Source organism: Monodelphis domestica, chromosome 4, assembly GCF_027887165.1.
Source record: "Monodelphis domestica isolate mMonDom1 chromosome 4, mMonDom1.pri, whole genome shotgun sequence".
Lineage (NCBI taxonomy): Eukaryota > Metazoa > Chordata > Mammalia > Didelphimorphia > Didelphidae > Monodelphis > Monodelphis domestica.
In genome coordinates, this window is record NC_077230.1 from 313,516,203 (window position 1) to 313,542,493 (window position 26,291).

The 26,291-nt window shown below is 33.6% G+C and overlaps 1 protein-coding gene across 1 annotated transcript in view; it reads left to right on the top strand.

Annotated features, from left to right (window-relative positions):
• The window catches only part of FREM2 (FRAS1 related extracellular matrix 2), a 207,239-nt gene that overhangs the window by 160,834 nt on the left and 20,114 nt on the right, over positions 1-26,291 (top strand). The window contains exons 12-17 of the mRNA XM_007495371.3: positions 1,718-1,848; positions 3,543-3,701; positions 5,711-6,014; positions 8,000-8,131; positions 9,855-10,186; positions 25,379-25,571. Of these exons, the coding sequence (XP_007495433.2) occupies positions 1,718-1,848; positions 3,543-3,701; positions 5,711-6,014; positions 8,000-8,131; positions 9,855-10,186; positions 25,379-25,571 (1,251 nt within the window). The remainder of the gene's footprint in view (positions 1-1,717; positions 1,849-3,542; positions 3,702-5,710; positions 6,015-7,999; positions 8,132-9,854; positions 10,187-25,378; positions 25,572-26,291) is intronic.

A 26,291-nucleotide genomic window follows, 5' to 3' on the forward strand; every position in this document is an offset into this window, starting at 1 on the left:
ATTGATTATTGTGCTGGTCAATACATTAAAAAATAAAAGATATTCACAGACAAATAGATAAACAGATATTTATATTGTTTCAGTAAATGGCCATCAATTGGGGCATGGCTCAAAAAATTGTGGTATGTTAATGTAATGGAATATGACCATGCTAGAAAAAATAATGAATATGATGAATAGAAAGCATCATGGGAAGACTTAAATGAAGTAACACAATATGAAGTAAGAAAACCAAGGAAACAATGTACACAATAACTGCAACAACATAAACTAAACAAACATCAACAACCACCAAACAATCAAAACTAAGCATTGGGAAGTTAGGATGAAGGTTTGAAAAGACACCTCATTTTGGAGTTTTTTGTTTTGCAGAGATGGGGGAATCATAGGTATGGAATATTGCATATGATGACAGACTTTTTCACTATGTTGGTTAATTTTTCTAAACTATTTTTTTAAGGTTTTTTTAGTCTTTGTTATAAAGAATGGTTCTTTGGGAGGAGGAAAGAGAAAATGAAGTATGTAAGAACAAAAGATTAAATTATTAAAATTTTTAAAAGACCATAAAAAATTCAAGTAATGATAGGCTTGCAAACAAAATAAAAGGAAAAAGGAAACCCCTAAACTTAACATTGTTGTATCTGGAAAGAATAAAATATTAAGATGCATTGACATAATATTGAAAGAAGTTTCCATTTCATTAAGGTTAATTTAAAAAAGCAAGATTTTTACAGTTATTTGTACATGCAAAAAGCACATATTTTTCAGCAATCAAAAAGAAATTTTTACTTGTCAAAATAAATGCTAATTAAGATGGTTATTCTAATTTTTTCTTTCTCAAAAGCCAAATATTAAACAGTTATTTATTTTAAATCAATATTCTATTTTCATATACCATGTCATGCCTACCAAGACATGTCCAAGAATGAGCATGAGCAAAAACTCTACATTTTTATATGTAGAAAAAAACAAATTTTAAACAATTTGGAAAATATTTTTAATACTATCAGGATCATAGGATATAGAGATTATAAGGTACCTTACAAACCACTAGGCCAATCCCCTGATTCTACAGATGAGGCAATTAAACCTAGCAAGGGAAAGTAAGACTTTCCCAAAGTCATACAATTAGTAAACAGCAAAGTGAGGTTTTAAACCAAGCTCTTTTGATTCTAAATCCAGTCCTCCTTCTATCATGGCCTGTTGTGTTTACATCAAACTAATATATGAGTTGTAATGAAAACAAAAACTAAAAATTCATTTAAAGCTTTTTTGTCCCTCTAGAGGAAAAACACTCCCTGAACTGAAGGGACAAAAAACAATCCAATTGATTCAATCAATTTAACTCATATCTAAATCAAATTAACTCATGCTTAGTATTCTACAATGGAAAAAAGCAGAATTTGGAATCAAAAGTTCTGAGTCTGATTTGGTACTTGTGTAACCTTGGATAATTTACTTCACCATTTAAAATTTCCTGTACAAAATGAAGGATTTATACTGGATAGCTTTTAAGATTCTTTCCAGCTCTAAACCTAGATCTCCTTTCTTGTTATTCTATACTCCCAGAAAATGCCTGATATTGACTAATGGGGAGGCATGACAAAAAATGAATAATGAGAATAGAATATCCTGTCTACAATTTTTTAAATCACAGTATTTCTAAATAATGTGTGGACTGTAGACACCAGACTTAAATCTCTTTTCACATTTGTAGAAATTGAATTTAAGGAAGGTGAAACCCAGCACATTGTTGAGATTGAAGTTCTCTTTGATGGAGTCAGAGAGATGAGGGAAGCCTTTACTGTTCACCTGAAGCCTGATGAAAACATGGTAGCAGAAACCCAGGTAAATGAGTAAGCTTCAAGTGTGCAAGTACTCCAATGGTCAACAAATAACATAGACTTATTTCTAAATATGCTACAAAAGTCCTACATGGCTGGTAGGAGTTTCAGGTATGAATTGAGCCCAGGTCTTCATGATTCCAAGTCCAATGCCCTACCCACTATGCTGTGTTTCCTCTTACTGGGAGCCTATGCTCTGTTGGGTCTTAGCAATCCAAAAAGGTTTCAAATACGAGTCTGAAAACAAATTGTCTGTCCTTGCAGACTAGCCTAGTTAACTAGGAAAAAGAAAGGCATCTTACAAGAAGTCTGGCCACTAGGAGATGAATGATGTTGGCCACACCAATGCATCAAACCATCTCCTAAGATATGGTGGGACTGCATACTGCCTTAGTTCAAGGGATGTCCTCACAGATTAAATCACAGTTCTTGCTAAAGACTGAAGTTTCCTTCCTGAACATATATGTTTTTTTCATTTTTAATTGATTATTAATCAATGATAGACTCTTGAGTCACTTAATAGCACCTGCCTCCCAAGTTAATGTTAGGATTAAATGAGAAAATATTGCTAAGGTGCTTATTACAGTGCCTCAAGTTGAATAGACTCTTAATAGATGCTTGTTTCTTTCCTTCATCTTATCATAAGGATAAGGACAGGATGTGTGTCTTCCCTGATACAGTGATCTCCCAGATGAAGAAATTCTCTCTAACTAATGCAAGTTGGCAAATATTTGCCTCAATTAGGAATAAATAGCATTACAAATTAGTAGCAAGTAAATCACCTAATTCACAGTTTTGTTGTGAGGAGAAAATGAGATAATATGTATTTTAAAGTTTTTTGCAAACTTTAAAGTTCTATGTAAATGCTTGTTTTAGTCATTTCATTCATGTCCAATTCTTTGTGACTCCATTTAAAGTTTTCTTAGCAAACATACTGGAGTGGCTTGCCATATCTTCATCCAGATTATTCTACAGATGAGGAAATTGAGGAAAACAGAGTTAAGTGACTTGCCCAGGGTCACACTAATGTGTGGCCATGGCTAGATTTGGACCTGGAAAGATGAGTCATCCTGACTCCAGAGCACTCTACCTACAAATATATATGCTGTCTTTTGTCATGATTAACTTAGACTCTTAGAGAGTTACCTAGAATACCATGAAGTGCTTTGTGCAGGGTCACAGCCTGCATGTGTGAGAGGCAGAACTTGAACCTGGGTCTTGCTTTCTGAAGGCCATATTTTTACCACTTCACTGCAGCTGATCTTTCTACCCTAAGATAGCATAAGCTTGTTGCCTATAGCTTCCTATCTTATCTCTAAAGTTATCATGAGAACTTGTATCAAATATCATGGTATTTATCTATGACATTTCTCTAATCCATTCATCTAGTTACTAAAAGGCAGATAATCTGTTAAATTACCAATTACTGTTGCCAGTCTTAAGTTATTTCTCTACTGTGAATGTAAATCCAAAGCATAGTGGTTATTTTTCCCCACTAAATTTCATTCTCGTCTATTTCATATTTCTCTTATAACTTGAATTTTCTTCTTTATGATATTTTTAAATTCAAGAGTAGAAATAGATTATCACTTTCATCTATGATTTGAGAAAGCAATCCTAATATGTTAAAAATCAATTTTAATTAATATATTTAAGGTAAAAATATTAGTAATCAATGGGAGTGTCTTTTTTCCATAGGTTACCAAAGCCATTGTGTACATAGAAGAAATGAATAGTATGGCAGATGTCACTTTCCCTTCAGTGCCTCAAATTGTCTCCCTTTTGATGTATGATGATACTTTACGAAGTAAAGACAGTTCTGGTCCAGTGCCTGGTTATCCTGTGGCTTGTGTTACAGTGAGTAGAAAACTCTATGATACAATTCAAGAATAACTGATTTTTAGAGGTCATAATAGATGATAAAAACAAAATGTCATGCTGAGTGAAGTATATGTTAAAGTGAAGAAAAGAAAGTGAAAAGAAAGCATAAGTTTATGTTTATCTTGATATGATGATCTTGAAATTCTCAAAGGGTTTATTCCCAAAGTAAATATAATAATATTTAATAAATGACTTATTTTTATCCAATCATTCATTCATCCATTCCTTCATTCATTTATTGAGCACCAACCCTGAAAAGCTATTTCTTAGGTGCTATTGAAATAAAAAGATACATTAAAACATGATCATTACCTTCAAGAACCTTAATAGTATTAGAGAATTTTTCAAATATGCATAGATAACTATGATGATTTAACTATAGAATAAAGGCAACCTAAGTGATTACAAATAATAGGCATCAGTGGACCATATTATATAATATTTTATACCTTCCCAATGATTAATAAAATGTTCTATACATGGTAGTCATTTAACAAAATGTTACATTGGACTGAATTGAATTCAGGGGGAATGGGGAGATATACCATTTGCTATATCCTTAGAATGTTTCATGAAAGATAGATTTCAAATTTGGTCTTGAAAAATTATTAGGATTTTAGTGAGTTGGGAGGATGGAATAAGGAATGGAGTAATTCTAAGCTGAGGTATCCAATCAAAGACATAGGTGTAGAAAAGCATAAATTTTATCTAGAAAATAGCAATAATATAAAATGGAACCATGCATTTGTATTGTTTCTGCAATATCGATACTCTCTGGTTTATGTCCTTCCTATACTATTGTGCACAGAACTGAACACAATACTCCAAAGGAGTTCTGACAAGGGCAGAGTACACTGAAGTTATCACTTCCTATTCCTGGAAGCTACGTCCCTCCTAATATAACCCATGATTGCATTAGCTGTTTTGAACATCATATCACATTTGTTGATTCATATTGAGCTTGCAGTAAACTACAAACCTATATCCTTTTTTTTCAAAGCAATTGCTATATCTCCATGCTTCCTCATATCATATACATTAAATTATTGTTTTTTTGTACCCAGATGTAAGACTTTGTATATATCTCTACTGAATCTCATCTTATTAGATTCATCCCAATGTTCTAGTCTGTCAAGATCCTTTTAGATCCTGACTCTATCTGCTGAGATAAAGAATTCAATTAAGGGACTGAAACAAGATGATTCCTTTGGTTTCCAGGATATTCGTGGGTAGAGTCTTTTTCTAGCACCAGTTCAGATCCTAGAACATGAGTTCATGATATTTGTCGAATGAACTAGCAAATCTATAAAAGTATCTTGGGACTTCTCTATGGAGGACATTCGAATTTAGATTGAATCTGTTATTCAGTGATGGCTTTTCATTTTAAGTTTTGTTTTGTTTTTTAGCAGGGGAGGATAAACTCCAAATAGTACTGTGAGGATATTATGGTAATCGTGTACAATATAGAGTGAATAGAGGACAGAAACCAGAAATATCAATAAGGAGACTATTGCATTGCACATATATTAACTATGTGTCTGCACTAAAGTAATAGTAATGAAACTACATATTAAAAAAAGGAAGAACTGACAGCAACTGATTGGGAAAAATGAAATGAGCTATAAGGAAGAATTAAGGTTAACTTTAAATTTTGGATATGAGGTGAATAGGAAATAGTGGTGCCATTAAGAAAAATAGAAAACTGTAAAGTAGAAATTGACATATGGAGGAAAATTATGATTTTGGCATGTTGGACTGTCAAGTGCTATTATGGCATTCCAATTCAAGATGTTGATTAGAAGTCTGGAAATGTAGGACTGGGGCTAATGAGAAAAGACAGAGCTAGAGTCCTTGGTACAGAAGTCATCAAGGAAACTGGGAATATATAAGATCATGAGGAAGCTTATGCAAATAGACATTAAGAAGAGCAATTTCCATGTAACCATATGTAACTGTCATAGTAATGCTATGTCTATTTTCTATAGGCTTGCAACCCCAAATATTCTGACTATGAGAAGACTGGCTCTATATGTGCAAGTGAGAGCATCAATGACACTTTGACTAGATACCGATGGCTTGTCAGTGCACCCACAGGCTCTGATGGTGTGACCAGCCCCATGAAAGAAGTGGATTTTGATACCTTTTTTACCTCCTCTAAGATGATCACATTGGACTCCATTTACTTTCAAGCTGGCTCCAGGGTACAGTGTGCAGCTCGAGCTGTGAATACAGATGGAAATGAAGGGCTGGAGCTAATGAGCCCAATTGTCACAGTGAACAGAGAAGAAGGTAATTTGGGCTCTTATTCACTTAAAGCTGAAGTTGTAGCCAAATGCACATAGCAGCTCTCTACAGAATCTTTTGGAAAGTTCCCATTTCTAGAGATCATGTCTCTAAGGCGAGTAACTTCCTCAGCCTCACTCTACAAGCACACCCTGTTTTTTTTATAACAAAGAAAACTTTTAGTCTGTTTTGAATATCATGATCTCCCAAGAACACTTAAAATGATTGGATTCCCAAAAATTCAGTTCATGTATATACTTTCTTGAGCATATTTTCTACATCAAGTGAAGTCTATCATAGGCATCTCTGCATTCTCTGCTATTTAGTGATACTGGTTTTTAGGCCAAATATGCCTCTTTCCTTCAAAAGCAACATGGTATAAAGAGTTTGCCTTGGAGTCAGGAAGACCTAGGTTCAAATTCCCACCTCTGACAATTACTAGCTATGAGACCTTGGAAAAGTCACTTAACCCCTCAATATAACGATAAGACCAAAAGTTATGGAGAAAAACGCTGGCTCTCATTTGTAGAGGGTGTATCCTTGGAAGGAGTTCCCTATTACAATGAAATCACAGGTCTAGTCTCTGTCTCTAATAATGAATACCCATGGTTCTGAGTTACTTTAAAGATCAGTCAATTGTTTTGGCAATTGCATTAAACATTGCCAAATGTTATACAAAATGATCTAGGAGGGAAATAGACTTTCTAGTTACATCTCTCTTTTATTTCCACTGTAATACTGAGCTGCCTATTTATTGTTCTTTATCCTATCTGAACAGAAATGGATAAGAAATTTAATATTACCTTCTCATAATCCAAGAGGGTGATCCTTTCTGTTGAAAACATACTATGCCAGTCTGGGCTAAAGGAAAAACATAGCAACTAGATGGTGGAGTAGATAGAATGTTGGACTTCAAGTCTGGAAGATCTGAATTTAAACCCTGCCCCAGAAACTTAGCTATGAGACCTTGGGCAAGTCACATAACTCCTTTAAGCCTCACTTTCCTCATCTGCATCACAATACTGGTGTAAGGATCAAAATGATCCTTACCAAGCTTTAATAGGAAAATTAAGTGCTAATTATTATTATTATTATCATGAAGAAAATTACTCTATCAGAATTACTGGAGTTTTGTTTGCTTTAACTGTGCTCTGAGCCACTTTTATATCTTTAAAACTATAACTCAATGTGAAGAAAAAAATCTGCTTTATGTCTTTGGCATCTATTCAGTAAGTATGACTTTAGAATGAGAGAAAATACATGCAATGAGTTTAATTTATGAGTCATAAAGTACATGTTTATTTTGAATCCCTTCATGTTCACACAGATCACAAAGTGCCTATAAATATGAAAATGCTAATTCAGCATAATCCCCCATGTGACTTTTCCCCAGTAGTTTCATTTCTTTGTGTATTTAACCATTCTAGCCAAATTTCATAAATTTAGAGCTGAAAGAGACTTGAGAGGACACGGTTGAACTCTCTGTGTTTACATTTAAGGAATCTGAGACACAGGGAAATGAAATGATTTGCACTATTACAATACTAATAAGTGTCTGAGACAGAATTCAAATTCATTTTCAGACACTGATTTCTGAACACAGTCCTCTACTTACTAATCACCTAGCTGCTCTTACCATTTAAGAAGACTCCACAACCATAGCTATCATATTAAATTAACTCAAATGTATAAAGGTAATAGACCCTCCAGAAAAAAACAATCTTTGATCCCCTTAATAGAGCACATAAAGTAGGGAGGATTGCCCCAGAAATGTCTATTGGATTGTCTCTTTTTACATGTCCTGCAGTAATGCAGCCTGTCATCCCATGGTCTTTTTCTTTAACTCATTCGTGTTCAAAGAAGTTATTTTTTTTTATTTTTAATTTTGAATTAATTTAAAGAAGTTATTTTTTTTAATATTTAAGCTCCATAGTTGACTATTCTTCTTCTCAAGTGCACACCGAAGAACATGATTTGTATTTTTCACACAGGTCTTTGTCAGCCCCGAGTGCCAGGTGTGGTTGGTGCAGAACCATTCTCAGCCAAATTGCGTTATACAGGTTCTGAAGATGCAGACTACACAAATCTCATCAAGCTCACTGTCACAATGCCGCACATTGATGGTAGGTAAATTTATTTAGTCAAATCCTGAAGTATTTTGGTAATTAGTATTTTTGCTGAGAATCCTAAATAATCCAATACATAATTTACAAATTCAAATCTGACGTCCTTTAGCTAGCATGTCCCGAGATATATGCTGCCTAGTTTTTTTTTCTCAAACAGCATTTTCTTTTCTGTATCTTTGAAATTTATATTCTTCTCTTTGAAATTTAGTGAATTGGTTAGATTATTAAAAGAAATCGCAGACAAATACTTGAATTTCAACCTTTGTGAAAAAGAAGCAGATATACTTGCTTCTGCAGTACTCAATAACCTTGCCAGATAGTCATGGTTTTATATATGTCCATGGTTTTAAACATTCAGAAAAGTACTTTAGTATTTGATACAGATATTTGAGTACTCCCTTTAAACTTATGGTGCATGTCCCTAAATATTTATAATAATTAAGATACTTTCTTAATTATAAGCCTGATTCAGAGATGGAAATAGCAGTCTAAAATGATTTCATTAATTTTTGCTAATTATCTTTTATTATTCTCCTATGTTCAAGAAATAAAATAAAACCTGTGACTCAGAATTATCAGGAAATTTGAATCGATTGCTCTAAATACAGAAAGTTCTCCCAGATCTTGAGTCTAGCCAACTAACTTATTTTATTATTTTTATAAATATTCATATTTTAACTTTTTAAATTTTTTCACTTTTATTTCAAAATACAGTATCTTAATTCTAAATTATATATATATACATATATAATATATGCACACATAGATGATATAACTAGAAGGGTTAGGTTATACTAGGATTAATGAAAGTAAAATCTACCTGTCTCACTTAGGGCAAACACTAGTTGCCTCATACCATAAAGATTATATTAAACTTGCTAGGGGTTAGGGAACAAGAAGGTAAAACTTAGATTTCTTTTTGCCTCCATTACCCAGGAGCAGAATGATTCCATACTTTAGATCTGATCCTACAGATCTGTGGACCTAATGAATGTGTAAACTGGACCCAGGAAATATTCTCAGGGATGAACCTAGGATAGAGAAAATCCTAGATGTGCATTCTAGAGACCTAGCTGACACTTACTAGCCCTAGGACCTTGAATAAGTTCCTTTGCCCCTCCTAGCCTGTTTCATCTGTAAAATGTAGACAACAATAATACTCCCTTCCCAGCAGCATTTAATAAAAATTGAGACATAGTTTGGTAAATTGGAAAGGGTGTCAAATTTGGAACAAGGAATCCCGGGTTCTAGTCCTGGATCTGCTACTTAAACTCTGTATGACTGCAGCCAAGTCACTTCACCTCTCATGGCCTCAGTTTACTCATCTATAAAATAAAAGATATATGGCATAGTAAATAGGAGTGGGTGAGTAGTCAGAATGATCTGAATTCAAATTCCACCTCAATCATTCAGTACCTATGTGACTCTTTATTTCAGTTCCCCCATGTACCAGGGAGTACTGGAACTGATGATCTGTAAGATCACTTCTGGCTCTTAGTCTTTGATCCTATGGTTAAATAATCTCAAAGGGTCCTTCCTCTAGAAATCTACAATTCTATACACCTTATTATATAAAACTTTATAAATTTAAACTAATATATTTATATTTACATTAGTATTATATATGCTACATAACACAATCTGTGAGATTTGTTACCTAGGACATTTTCAAAGTGTACATTAGACATGACCAGTAACAAATGGTGATAATAACTTGTAGGCATGCTCCCGGTGATCTCCACTAGAGAGCTGACCAACTTTGAGTTGACCCTCAGCCCTGATGGCACAAGAGTTGGGAACCACAAGTGCTCCAACCTCCTGGATTACACTGAAGTCAAGACTCATCATGGTTTCTTGACGGATGCTACCAGAAACCCAGAAGTGATTGGAGAGACGTATCCTTACCAATATAGTGCATCTATCAGGGGTTCTGGTACCTTGCGATTCTACCGCAACCTGAACCTAGAAGCCTGTTTATGGGAATTTGTCAGCTACTACGATATGTCTGAGCTCCTCACAGACTGTGGAGGCACCATTGGGACTGATGGGCAGGTAAGCATTTATAACATATATTCTTTTGTTCCTAAGAAACAGGGTCATTTTTTCTTGATATCATTATATAGAGGAGTTTTGCTTTGCATCTGAAAACAGAATAAATCTTTAAACAAACTGACCATCTTAGTATAGATACAGAGTATAGATATAGGTTTATAAGTACATATAGATATTTGTTACATGTTACATATAGAACTTATATGTGTATGCATATCTTTGCAAATATCATGTATATTTGTACATACTCTATTAGCCACAAGAAAAGTAGATTAAGTGTCAGTTACTCGGTGAAAACCTATCACAAATATTAGATAAAAAATCACAGTTGTCAGTGTATCAATAGCAGTTTTGCATATGAAGGACAACAGATCATTATTATTATTATCACTATTATCATTGTTATTATTATTCTGAGAAGGGCTCCATGGGTTTCACCAGACTGGTGGAGCAGTTCAAGAACAATAAAAGTTAAGAACTCCTGTTCTAAGATAGAATCTGCTTCATTGTGATCTATAAAAATTAAGAGGGTATCTCCACCACTGAGTTGCCATATCTTTGAAGTATTTGACCATATCTTATGTCCTGTAAAATCAGGAGAAAATGTTTTGTATAACAAATGGAATAAAAGAAAATTCTGTAATGTAAGAGTTCTTAATCTTTTCTTTTTCCTTTTTGTCATGGATCTCTTTGGCAATCTTTTTTTAGTAATATTAAAAAATGTGTTAATAGAATTTATCTACAAGTGTCCCAACCCCTCCCAAACCTCCCAGCATTACCAAAGGAATCATCTGGGAGAAAGACATGTTCACACAAATTAAGTCATTCATGTTTTCACCTTTCAGTTCAGTCTCTGGAGGTAACATACACAATTAATTCTTCCAGTACTAATTCTGTAGCTTTATGTGTTTTGTTTTGGGTTCTATTTATTTTACTCTGCTATTCCATGTAGTTCCTTCCAAAGTTTTCTTTTTAATGAGTCTGCTCATCATTTCTTATGGTGCCATAATATTGCATCACAATCATATGTCACAAGTTGTTTAGCTATTCCCCAATTGATGGGCATCCCCTCAGTTTCCAATCCTTTGCCACCACAAAGGGAGCTAGTATAAATATTTTAGAAAATGTAGGTTTTTTGCTTCTCCTTGATCACCTTAGGAAATAAACCTAATATTGGTGATACTGGTTAAAAAGGTATACACAGTTTTATAACTCTCTTGGTATAATTTAAAATTTCTCTCCAAAATGGTTAAATCAGTTCACAACTGTACCAACACCAACGGTTTATTAGTGTCCCCATTTTTCAACATCCCCTCAAACATTTGTCATTTTCCCTTTTGTTACTTCAGCCAAATGAAATGGTATCTCAGAATTGTTTTTGGTTTGCATTTCTCTAATCAGTAATGATTTAGATCATTTTTTCATTTATGTATAAGTGGCTTTGATTTCTTCATCCAAAATATGTCTGTTCATATCTTTTGCCCATTTATCAATTGACAGATGGCTCTTATTCTTATAAAGCTGACAAAGTTCTTTATTTATTTTAGATATTGGACCTCTATCTAAGAGGCTGTCTATAAACATTTTTCCTACAATTTTCAGCTTTCCTTTTAGTCTTGGCAACATTTGTTTTATATATACAATTTTTTTTCAATTTAATGTTCTTAATTATCCATTTTATATTTCTCAATGCTCTCCATCTCTCATTGACTCATAAATTCCTCATATCCATAAATATGATTGGTAATATGTTTCCTGTTCTAATTTATTTATGATATCTCCTTTCATATCTAGTCCCTTTGGCAATCTTGTGAAGCTTGTGTATTCCTTCTCTGAATAATGTTTTTGAATCTATGAAATAAAATACATGGGATTATACAGAAAGGAATTTTATTGAAATGGCATTATCAAAAAAGCCTAAAAACAAACAAACAAATTCATGGATGCCAGGTTAAGAACCCCTGCTGGAGAGGTATCTAGTGGTGTTACAACTTTGGCAGAAGACAAGAAATTATTTAGCTGTGTTTTTTTTTTCCTAGAGTGTTAAAATGTGGAAGAAGCAAAGTAAGAGATAGTTCACTCTCAGCCTCATTTGACTTCAAAGCTATGAAACTTACTTTGTTCAGCCTTTGTTGATGTAGGTAGATGGCCATAATCTCTCTGGACTTCTACAGGCAGTAAGATAGTGTACAAAACCAGCCCAAAGTTATTTTAAAAATACCTTTCTCAGGCCAGAAGAAATTAGTAATTGTACCTGCCAGTAAAAATTCACACAAAAGAATCCCGTAATTCTTCCTCATCACTCAAAACCATGTAAATCCATCTGTAGGAATAAAAGTTCAATCTGGTAAGCCAGTACTTTCTTTATGTGCAGAAATTAGGCATCTTAGTTCCATGGGTACAAGCTGTCACCATTTATAAAAGAACTTTTGAAGCTATTAATTCAGTAATGCTTAGTACAAGCTTTGCATTCTTTCACTGAGAACATTGAGTTTCTTAGTTTCCAAAAATCAAGGTTTGAGTTTTTCTTTTAGTAAAGCTGCACCCTCCCCACCCACCTATCCCCAAAAAATGTCTCTCAGTGTGTTTGGAGAAAATTTTTCATATTTTATTTTTCAACAACAATGAAATTAGAAAAACTATTCTTCTCCCAGTTCTCCTATTCACTAACCCCATAATTATAAAGCATTTATGAAACACTTACTATGTGCCAGGTACCATGCTAAACTCTGGGAATATAAAGAAAGGCACAAAAAACCCTGTCCTTGTCCTCAAGGAGCTCACATTCTAAAAGGATAATAATATGCAGAAACTGGGTATTATGTCATGTTCTTTAGTGATCAAAGTGCTATCATTTAATTACAGCTAAAGGGGACTATTGGAGCTCATTTAGTCTAATTCTTTCATTTTAAAGATTAGGAAACTGAGTCAAAGATGCTATTTGATGTGGTCAAGACCACATAGGTAACTCAATCCTCCCATTTTACAAAGGAAGAAATTGTGTCTCAAAGAAATGAAGCAACTTGCCCAAAGCTATTCAAGTATTAAATATCACATAAATTATCAGATTTTATCCTCACAATACTTGATGGAGTATTTAACAGTTGAGAAATTTAAAGCACAGAGTGACTAAGTGAATTGCCTGAAGCCACACAGCCCAGAATAGCTTAGAATCTAGACCTCCTAACTGCTAGACATGAAGCAGTGCCTGTAGAACACAACCCCTCCATACCTTCTCATCTCATGGCTTTCTTATGTATGAGTGCCACTTAATGAATTACCATTCCCAATCATTTCAGGGCAAAGAGAAAAGGCATCTAGTATTTTCAAGCTCTCCCACTTCTTAGCTTGTCTAACTTTTTTCATCAAATCCCACCTTCTGCCAAAGGATTTTCCCAGGCCCTCCTCTCCATTGCCAGTGCCTTCCTTTTGGAAAAATGTCCATCGACTTTGTTTATGTTTTGTATGTACCTAGTTATTTCCATATTGTTTCTTCTTTTAGAATCTGAGTTCCTGAAGGATGGGAACATTTGCTTTTGCTTTCCTGGCACATGCAAAGTATTTAACAACTATTAGGTTGCTGGCTCAATTATCAATATAATGAAGCTCTAAAGTAGAATTAAACAAAAAGGAACTCTTGGGTAAATGATCTGAGAAATCCTATCTTACAGAGAAAAAAATCTAAAGATTTCTCAAAATGTTCTCTAGTTTGTAGAAGATTCCATATCTCCTCAAAAAGGAAACTAAATATATTTCAGAGGGCGTGCTTCCAGTTTCTAAGAACTAATTCATCCATGTTTCCTAGCTAGTACTTCAAAACCAAGAAACTCATATGTATAATACAGAGGCACTAGATGATGCAGCAAGTGCAGTATATAGAACTGACTATGCAGGAATACTGCAGCAGTAATTTATTCTCGTTTTATCTTCACATTTTAAGGTCCCAATGGGTGGAATCAGTGTCTGTATTCTCCACAATCCAAGATGGCGTACCGTATAAAAAAAAAATCAATCAATCTTCCTTAACAAGCCACCACCACCACCCATGACCATGACACCCACTCCTTTCCCTTCCCTGACCCTCCCTTTTAAATTTCATGCAGATCGATTTGATCCCTACTCTTATAGAAGACTTCCTTCTCAGTGCAGACTCAACCCTGAATCATTCATTTAGTTTGTTCCTGGGCTTCAGAGACCAGTCTGAAGAAGACAGTGAGGGCCAGTGTGGTAAAGAAACACATTTCATGTCAAAGTACAGAAGAGGAAAATGAGGCAGATTTGGATATTGCCAGTCCTCTCCTTGAAAGTATTGGAGCTTCTAGATTCACCAAGCATTTAATAAGGACAATTCAAGGACGATGTCAGGCATTGGAAATAAAAAGACAGAGATAAATAAAAGACAGAGATAAATAAAAGACAGAGATAAATAAAAAGACAGAGATAAATAAAAAGGAAATAAAAATAAAAAAATAAAAAATAAAAAAGAGGAAATAAAAAGACAGAGACCTTCCCTCCACAGGCAGCAAGTTTGGCGTCTCTGGTTTAGGCAACTTTTTAAAGCTCTAAGTTACAGAAAAGCTGTTGACCTACATTGGTAGAGAGGTTTGCTTATTATTCCTTATACTCATGAAATTACAGCCTGGAGCCTTTCCCTTATCCTTCTCTGAGGGTCAGAGGACCCCCCAAACTGGTACATCCTCCAAGAAAAACTTTACCAATGATCTTTTAAGGAGGATTATTTTATGGTCCAGTTAACCCAGTATCCCATTAGCTCATTAAGTCATAACATCCAGTGTGTTATTTCAGTTGTGATGCTATGTGATAAGAATTTTTTTTAAACCCTTACCTTCCTTCTTGGAGTCAATACTGTATATTGGCTCCAAGAAGGGCTAGGCAATGGGGGATAAATGACTTGCCCAGGGTCACACAGCTGGGAAGTGTCTGAGTATGTGATAAGATTTTGATGTGAGTCAAACCTGCATCTTTAATTCTGCTTCTGATGCATGCAAGCTACATGATTTTGGACAATGCTCTGTTTGGCATTCACAGACTTTCATCATCTAGTCCTCTCCTCCATTTCCAATTTTTGGTTTTGTTTTTTTACTCTTGAACTCCCTTTCTCTGACTCTGATCTCACAATGTTGACTTCTTGCTATTTGAGCCACTTGACACTTGAGGAAGTCTGTGTGGCTCAGTAGATAAAGCACTGGTCCTTGAGGCAGGAACATCTGATTTTAAATATGTCCTCATACATTTACTAGCTATGTGACACTAGGCAAGTCACTTAATCTATTTACCTTAGTTTCCTCTATTATAAAATGGGGGAAGTAATAGCACCTACCTACCAGGATTATTGGGATAATTCAATGATATAATAATGATAATAAATTTATTTATATTAATAATGCAAAATATAAATATAATATAATTATTATGAAATAATTATAATGTATAAATATAGGATTTGTTTGATTAATAATATAAATTACATTATTTATATATTCTATATTAATATAAAATTTGGAACATAGTAAATGCTATATAAATGTTAAATTTTTAAGTAAAACCTTAATTTCTATTCTAATAACAATTCAAAGACAGAAGGGCAAGGGCTAGTTAGACAAAGAGGGTTAAATGACTTGTCTATTGTCAAATTTGAACCCAGGTCCTCCTGACTCCAGGCCTGGCTCTCTATCCATTGTGCCACCCAGTTGCCCCATCAATGTTTAGTGTTTATTTTATTTCATATTAGTAGCATTTTTAACATGATCTGGAGACTGCTTTTTCACTAACTATTCCCCACACTTAGATACTCTACCTTCTCACTTCAGCTGCTAAAACTCACCTAAATTCTTATCCTTCCCAGGAAACCTTTCCAGCCCCCTTCTCAATGCTCATGCCTTCCCTATGAGATTGCCTTCTACTTACATTGTACATATCTTACATGGACCTACCCTGATTAGTGTGTGAGCTCCTTGAGGGCAGAGACCATGTTTTTCCCCTTTTCATAACACTCTAGCACTTAGCAAAGAGCTCTTGTACATTTTTTAGTTTAATAAATGCTTATTGAATGATTATTCTCAGGAGGCCTCTATTTCCTCACATGTGAAATTAAGGAGGCTGGACTCGATGACTTCCAAGGTCTATAATAGCTCTAATGAGATCTGTTACTACGCTGATATGTTGTGACAACAGAATTTCTGAATATGGTAGGGAGTCCTAACATTTTATTTATACAATAAGGTTTTACTTTTGGAATTTAAAAAAAAATTGTGGAGTGTGACCCAAGACAAATAATTGTTACGGGTCTCAGTTTCCTGATCTGTAAAATGAAAGAGCAAAATTAGGAGACAACTGAGGTCCTCTGTAGCTCCAAATTGATGATCCTATCATGATCCTCCTCAGTGATTCACATTGCATTTACACTTCTTAAGTTTTATATCCCTGATAGTTATCCCTGGGCAATGTCAGTTTGAAGGTAATCCTACCATGTAAGATACTAATTTCCTAAGCAAGGATTTTATGTAAAAGGCAGAGATGGCTTATTCCTGGTAAAGAAGTACAGATCCTTGCTCAAGTTAAATCTAGACTTCATTGGTTATTTTTTCCTCTGTTTCATTATTTTTTCTCTAAAACAAGTATCTTCTGTCTTAGAATCTATACTAGGTGTCAATTCTAAGGCAGAAGAGCAGTAAGACTAGCCAAATGGGGTTAAGTGATTTGTCCAGAGTCACACAATGAGGACGTATCTGAGTCTGGATCCCCCTGTCATTGTGTACCCTAGCTGCCCCTATTTAATTCTTCAAGTATGTGTGTGTGTGTGTGTGTGTGTATTTTATTCTCCTGACCAACATTAACTGAGAGCCAGTCCTTCCTCTCCCTCTCTCATCATCAAAGTTCTTATTCTCTACCAACTATCCTGCCCCATGGGGTGAAAGTTGACAAGGGCAAATGTTCTCCCCAAGAGACTTCTGATACACAACACTATAAATGACAGATGATGAAACCACTAAAAATGCTTTGAGAAATATATGCTGGCACCCATAATGATAATATTATGAATATCTATTTATAGAAGACCACCAGAATGGAGAATGAAATACTTCTCAGAGATGCTCCTTTTGGTACAAAGTTGGAAAGAAATTTAATAATATAACTATAACTTCAACTATCAGCATTATATATGGCTAGTACAATTTTGTGTACTATGTAGGAATTTCAGTATCTTGCCAAAAATAACTCCATCTTAGCACCAACTGAAATGTATCATCATGAAAATTTATTTTTAAAGCTTTTTCATTTGACCAACTTATTTCTTCATCATTCAAAAAGATCATCTGTAGCTTTGGTCTGAAAAGGATGTCTCTTCATCCATCCACAAAAATTCTGATCATCTTATTTATAACACAGATGTTATACAAACAGAAGAATCATATAAAACATCCTCCAAAGCTACTCCTTACATTTTTAAGATGCTTGAGAGAGCCTGGAAGATTCAGTATTCTAAACATCAAAAAAATACTAAATTATAAAAAAAGAAAACATTGCAAATTTAGAGATCTACCTAAAAAGTAGAATAACAATATAGTAAATACAAGTAGAATTTCAATAGAAAAATGGATTTTTCATAAGGATTACATTAATATCTACAAGAAACAAGAGCAAGAGGAAAAGGAAAGAAAAAAAGAAAAGCTATTGAGGAAATAATTGGAAGGAGAAGATGTAGCTTGCAAGAGAAAGTGATAAACCTTGCTCAAGTAATGTACACTCTGGAAGCTGGGGTGGGGGGAACTCCTGCCTCCATGAAATAACAAGAAATATTAGAACAAAATCAAATGATTAGCAAAATAAGAAAAAAAGGTAAGATTTCTGATATAAAAATAACTGACTTAGAAAACAGCTCAAGGAGAAATAATTTAAGAATCACTGGATTCCCTTAAATCTATGATTTAAAAAAGCCTGGACACAATATTTAAAGAAATCATAAATAAATGCCCAGATCTATTAAACCAGAGACCAAAGTAAAAATAGGACATACCTATTACCCCCTGAAAGAAGCTTCAAAAGGAAAAGTCCAAGGAGCAAAAGTCAGGATTATACAAGACCTTGTAACTTCTACTTTAAATGAGAGATCTTAAAATATAATACTCCCAAAGGCATAAGATGTAGCTTACAACCAAGAAAAAACTAATTCCACAAAACTTAATTATAATTCTACAAGGTGAAAGGATTTTTAAAGGAGTATTCCTGGAAAGATCTCCATGAACTCATGCAAAGTGAAGTAAGCAGAAACAAGATATTTGTGAATTACCTAGTTATTCTTAGCAATATAGTGATCCAAGATAATCCTCAAGGACTGATGATGAAAAATGCCATCCACTTTCCAGAGAAAGAACTGATAGAGTCTGAATATAGATGAAGACATACTCTATTTCACTTTATTTCTTCACTTCCTTTTCTTTTTGGGGAGAGGGGGGGAAGGAGTTAGGATACCTGTTATGAGTGATCTTGGTTTTTATTAAGGAAAATGTATATTTTCAATTTCATTTTTATGCGATTCTGTTCAGTACTTGCCATATTGTCCACTTTCCTATCTTATCATATCTAATTATGATGACTCTACAAACTCTTTACTTTTTCCTTTCTGGACCTCAAGTTTTCTATCAGTTTTCATGATTTTTCCACGAGTTGAATTAGGATGGTACAAAAGAAAGAAAACTAGACTTAGAATCAGGAGATATCTGAGTTCAAATTCTGCCTCAGATGCTTTGTCTTATAGAACACTGATGTAATGTATGCTAGAATGCAAATTCCTTGAGAGTAGGGATTGTCCAATTTTTCCCTTTTAGTTCCTAGAACAACAGTAGTCATTTATTAAATACTTTTTGCTTGATTTATTGCTTAATAACTATATGATTATGAGTGATTTTTAGTATGATGATACTCGAATATAATCTTAGTCTCAGTTTTCTAATGTGTAGAAAGGAGATAACACAAACTATTTAATTTGGGGGATTATTTTAAGAAAAATGTCCTACAAAGATCCAAGTGCTGTGTAAATGTGAATCATTATTACCCACTTTCATTTTGAAGGGAATGCAATAAGGATTTATAAGCATTTACTGTTCCAGAACCTGTATTAAGCACTGGTGATACAAATACAAATAAAAAGGAAGATATTTCCAGCCCTTAAGGAGCTTACATTCTAATTGGGAAAGTCAATGCACAAAAGGAAGATGAAAAGAAGGGAGTCAGCACCAAGGTACTGATTGGGGATCCTGTGTCAAAGTCCCCAAAATGAATGCATTAGAAGGAATTCACCATTGGAAAATGGACTAGCTTAGCCCAAGGATATTCCAAAGAGACATAGTAACTAAGAACTGGAGGAAAATCCAGAGAGTTAAAAACAAAGCCAGGAGGGAAAAGCTCTAAATATCAATGTATTGATTTAATTATAGGATAATACTAAGTTCTTCATAGAATTTTGTTTACTTCATCCATTGCAACAGATATTGAGGCATAAATTTCATTTATCATCATGGTGATATTTTCTTCTGCACCAGGAATACCAATGGAAGAGTGTTTCTTGTTTCCTTTGGGCAAATGATAAAACTAGCCTGTAACTTTTTTATTCACTGCTGCATGGGTAATGTGTTTTGTTTTGAAATTTTTAATTAGTCAATTTAGAACATATTTCCTTGGTTACAAGAATCATATTCTTTCCCTCCCCTACCCTTACCCCTTCCCAAAGCCGACACGCAATTCCACTGGACATTACATGTGTCCTTGATCAGAATCTATTTCCATGTTGTAGACATTTGCACTTGGATGTTCATTTAGAGTCTACATCCCCAACCATATCCCCTCAACCCATGTAGTCAAGCAGTTGTTTCTCTTCTGTTTCTACTCCCACAGTTTTTCCTCTGAATGTGGATAGTGTTCTTTCTCACAGATCCCTCCAGGTTGTTCAGGATCATTGCATTGCTACTAATGGAGAAGTCCATTACGTTCGATTATACCACAGTGTATTAGTCTCTGTGTACAATGTTTTCCTGGTTCTGCTCCTCTTACTCTGCATCACTTCCTGGAGGTTGTTCCAGTTCACATGGAATCCCTTGCATGGGGAACTTCTGATCCATGCTACCATTTAGCTATGATATCCTTTTATTTTCTTATTTCATTTATTATCTTTTGGCATAGCTACTGCTATCATAGAGCTTGTTCAATCTGTCTGCTGTATACACAAGTCATTAAACTAAGTAAAATATGAATAGCTGGGAACTTTTCTTGGTATTAGGCCTCAGCATAGAAAACGAGAGGAGGAGAAGAATTCATTATCTTGTCCATTTAAGAAGTTCATTGGTAATTCAATCAATTAATCAATCAATATTTAAGTTCCTGCTATGTCAAGTAGAGTTGCTACAGTCTCAGTTGCAACTTCCTTGCATTGTTTCTTTTTTGAGCTGATTTTCTGTTCTATGTCTAAGCCGTAAAGATTTAATTTTAATGACTCCTCTGGTAACAAATATTACATATTTTTATTTACTGTTATATTTAGTAAGCATTTTACATAAATTATTTTCTAGTTATTCTGGTGAAATAGACAGATTGAAGCAATAACCACTTTAATCTGCATAACAGTTTCATTTTTCTGTTGTTTAATTTTATCTACTCAGCAACCATAAGGAAATAAGACAGGATTTATACACATTTATTGGAACCAGAAAATATAATAATGTTTCCTGTTCCCCAAATTTAGCATTCATTTTCTGATACTTCTGTTAGTGTTCTCTTCCTTCTGGATTTTTTTTCTTTACATGTAGAGATTTGTTTTTATTTTTAAATAAACATATAATATGTAATATATGCATTTAATTTGCTATAAATATGGAATAAATTATAATAAATATGATCATCCAAGAGAAACAGATTCTCATATTAACATTAGCTATATCCAAAAATCTACCTCATTTTCCCCTAATTCCCATAATTATGACATTATGTCATACAATACATATTTCCCTTTTTGTCACGTTGTGGAACAAACTACCTATTGCTTACACTAGAGAAAAATTCATGAAGAAAATTAAGAATAGAATGTTTCAATCATATTCAGATTCTGTTCCTTCTATGGCAATAGATATTTTTTTTATCATAAGTCCTTTGGAGTTTTCCTAGATTCTTGCCTAATTGAAAATAGTTGTAATTCATAGTTGATTATCATATATTATTGTTTTTACTGTGTATAGTGTTCTCCTTGTTCTGCTTACTTCATTTTGCATCACTTCATAAAAATTTCCAGGTTTTTTGGTATCACCTTGCTTATTCCATTACAATTATATGCCACAACTTATTTCAGCCATACCCCATCTGATGGACATCTCCTCAGTTTTCAGTTCTTTGCCACCACAAAATGAACATATAGTTTCTTCTCCTTTTTCCTTGATTGCCTGATGAAATTAAACTAAAGAGTAATTTATATTCTAGTAATTTAGAAATTTAGATTAGCAATTGAAATTAACATGCTAAATCTAACCTAAGGGTAGTATTCTTCAGTCAAAAGGTATGCAGTTCTATAATTCTTTGAGTATAATTCCAGATTGCGCTCCAAAACAGTTGGATAAGTTCCCAATTCCACCAACAATGTATTAGTTTCCCTATTTTCCCACATCCCTTCTAACATTTGTCATGTTGTCCTTTTTTCATTTTAGTCAACCTGATAGATATGGGATGATATCTCAGAGTTGTTTTGATTTGCATTTATTTCTTTAATCAGTGATGGCAGAGCAATTTCCCTTGTAATTATGTATAGCTTTAATTTCTTCAACCAAAAACTGTCTGTTCATATCTTTTGACCATTTATCAATTTGGAAATGACTCATACTCATATATTTGAAAAAAGTTCTCAATATATTTTACATATTAGAACTTCTATCAGAGAAACTGTTCACAAAAATTTTTCTTAACGTTGCTTTCCTTCTAATTTTGGTTACATTGGTTTTATTTATATAAAAATCTTCAATTTAAGATATTTAAAATTATCCATTTTATATTTCATAATGGTTTCTATTTTTGTCTATTCACAAATTCACCTATCCATAAATCTGATAGGAAATATATTCTATTCTTCTAAATGGTTTATAATATCTCCCTTTATACCTAGATTATGTATCCATTTTGATCCTATCTTGGTAAATGGTATAAGACATCAGTTGATATCTAGTTTCTACCAAGTTGCTTTCTAGTTTTCCCAATATTTTTTACCAATTAGTGAATTCTTATTCCAAAAACTTGGAACTTTATCCTTGTCAAACACAAAGTTATCATAATCTTTTGTTACTGTTTGTTATATGTCTATTCTGTTCCACGTGTCTACATTTGTATTTCTTAGCCAGTACCAGTTTTGATAATTACTACTTTATAATATAATCTGAAATCTAGTGTTTCTAGACCTACTTCCTTACCATTTTTTCATTACTTCCTTCAATATTCTTGACCTTTTGTTTTTAGAAATGAATTTTGTTTTTATTTTTTCCAGTTTAATAAAATAATTTTTGTAAATTTAGCTGGAATGGATTGTCATTTTAATTATATTGCCTGTGCCTACCCATGAGCAATTAATATTTCTCCAATTATTTAAGCCTGACTTTATATGTATAAAAATATTTTATAATTATGCTCATATAGTTTCTGGATTTGTTTTGGAAGTTATACTCCTGGGTATTTTAGTCTATCAATGGATAATTTATATGGGTTATCTCTTACTAATCCTTCCTGCAAAACATTGTTAGTGACATATAGAAATGATGATGATTTGTGTGGGTTTATTTAATATTCTGCAATTGTGGTAAAAGTATTAATAGTTTTCATTAATTTTTAGTTGGATGTCTATGATTCAATATATCATCATATCAACTACAAAAACAGTTTTATTACCTCATTGCCCATTCTGATACCATCAACTTCTTTTTCTTTTCTTATTGCTATAGCTAACATTTCTAGAAAGACATTAAATATTAATTAATAATATATTTATTTTCTACTTATTTATCTTTTTAAATATGTCCTCAAATAGAATGTAAGCTCTTTAAGGACAGGAACTGATTTTTGTATCTCCTTTGTGTAACACATTGATTTTCTATAACAATCACATTAGAAATACTTATGGAATAAATTAATAAATATTCAATAACTTTCTCAAAGTCTCAGAAATGAAGGTAGGACCCAAATTCAGCTTTTATGATCCTGAATTTAGTATTATTTCTATTAAACCATACTATTCTTCCTTTATTTTCTCCATTTTATGTATCATAAGGTTAATGAGCTACAAAGGAGAGTTCTCTTTCACACTTAGCAATTCTTTAATACCTTTCAGAATCATTCAAATAGGAAATGTTTTCAGTGTCTGATTATTTGCTTTTTTTATATGCTTTGTGGCACCTTCTTTGTTGTTCATCCTAAGTGTTGAAGAATGTCAAAATAAACCATACTATAAAGTATTAAGACAATTCTCCTCAGTTCCTATTATTTAATCTCTGGAAGTGATAAGAAATGAAGTAAATGTGGGAGAAGCGTAAAGACTGTATAGGCCACTCCAAGACATTATTCTGGACATCTGCATTGTGATCAAGTTAATGTACAGTGTAACTGAGGGAGAGGAAAATTAAATTATTTTGTTGTAATTTTAAATTAAACAAATGGTGAGTAAAATAAGAAATTAAACCTTCATCTCCTGACTCCTGACTCTCAGTCCTCTATTAACAGGGAGTAGAAGGGGAAGGAAGGAGAGATAAAGGGGGGGGAGGGAAGGAAGGAAGGAAGGAAGGAAGGAAGGAAGGAAGGAAGGAAGGAAGGAAGGAAGGAAGGAAGGAAGGAAGGAAGGAAGGAAGGAAGGAAGGAAGGAAGGAAGGAAGGAAGGAAGGAAGGAAGGAAGGAAAATGAACATTGTAAATAAAAACACCTAGCTGAACCCCAGGAAAGAGGTTAGGAAAATTTGCCCCCTCCCCTCATCTTTGCAGAGAGAGAGGACTACAGGTTGCTATTATGATATGTGGCATTTAATTGCTTGTTTGTTTTTTTAACTACTTTCCTTCTTTAAAAAAACTTGTCATAAGAGATGGTTTACAGGGGAAGAGGCATAGACACTCTTATACATACACGAATGCATGGTTTAAAATTACAATACTATTAAATAAAGAAGCAATAAAATAAGATTTTTTTAAAAAAGAAAAAAAACTCACATTGAACTTAGTGTTATTTAACAAAGCATCTTGGTCCTGTGGTACTAAAGGTCTTGCCTGAGATGGTGGTGTTTTGTTGAAGAAAAAAAAACTTTTGTTATCACAAGTGTTGGGTGTGAATCTTGGTCCTGATATTTATTAGCTTTGTAACTAGAAGCAAATCTTTTCATTTCTATAAGTTCTAGGCTACTGCACTATAAAATGAGGATTTGGATAAGCAGGAGTTGATCTCTAAGGCTTATTGTAATCTATAACCTATGACATTGTATAATGGAAGCTTTAAGTATAAGATGATTCTTTTTGTGTGTCTCTATGTCTCTCTCTCTCTCTCTCTATGTCTCTCTCTCTCTCTCTATCTGTGTGTGTGTGTGTGTGTGTCTCTCGTCTCTTTGTGTCTCTGTCTCTCTCAGGTGGACACACACACACACACACACACAAGTTTTTTAGTTTTCTTTAGTTTTCTCAATTATGCTTTTAGTACCTCAGTGAAATAGGCATATCAGATACCAAATATTTCCTTCTCTGTTCATTGTCTACCACATAGCCCAGATTTTTAAAAAATTGGGGTGGGCAGCTGGGAGAAAGAGGTTGGTTCAAACAATGGTTTGTTAGATTTGTATTGTTGTAAACTCAAAGTGATTACAAACAAAAAATTATTTGCTCCATTTGAAGGCAGGTCTATTATATATATATATATATATATATATATATATATATTAACTGACCTAGAACTGAATGGTATAGAACAAAAATATAAAAAAAAAATTTGCAACTTCAGTGATTCCTCTAACCAATAATATTCAATAAAATAAAAAGGGAAGATGTCACTGTCTGAAGGAAATTGGCCTATGCCCAAAGTACAGTTTTGTTGTTGTTATTGTGTATTATTGAGATTCAGTAGTGCTTGTGTTTGAATACAATTGCTGAATACAATTCTGTGATTCCTCTTTAGGTGCTGAATCTAGTGCAATCCTATGTCACACTGCGTGTTCCACTCTATGTGTCCTATGTTTTCCACTCCCCCGTTGGGGTAGGAGGCTGGCAGCATTTTGACCTGAAGTCTGAGCTTCGCCTGACTTTCGTGTATGACACTGCCATCTTGTGGAATGATGGAATTGGCAGTCCACCCGAAGCAGAGCTCCAAGGTAGGTGGTGGGATTTCAATGGCTTTAAATTACTTCTAGTCAATATTTATAAATGGAGATTTGTTTTGTTTAATATTCACAGACATACATGTGAAAAAGCATGCCTTTGACAGTCTGGTAGAGCCTACAGATACCTTCTCAAAATAATGTTTTTAAATAATTGGAGAAAATGATCAATTATCATTAGAGGTTAATGAAAATAAAGATAGATATAGATAGATAGATGGATAGATGATAGATAGATAGATAGATAGATAGATAGATAGATAGATAGATAGATATGTATATTTTACCATCCAAGTTCACAGACCCTCTGAAATCTATCCTAAGACTTTTTGGTCCATGGACACTAGAGAAATATCACCTAAGGATTTCCCCCCCTGTACTAAGTTCCTGAAAGATTGGAAACAAATTTTAATACATTCAATTATTTTTTTAAATACAATCATTTTAATGGGAAAAAACATTTAACTTCACTCTCATAATTTAAGTACATTGAAAATTGTATAATTTATGACTCAAATATTACAAATCAAAATCTTATAATATATCTGGGAAAACATTCTGCCAAATAAAATAATTTGCATATTGGACAACACAAGAAACAACCCCATGACTCAGTGAGGACAACTTAAGAACCAGTTCCAGTTCTTGAAAAGGAAGAGCTACTTCTGATAAGTGATACCTCATCCAAAAAGTTACATAGACTTTTATTTCTTT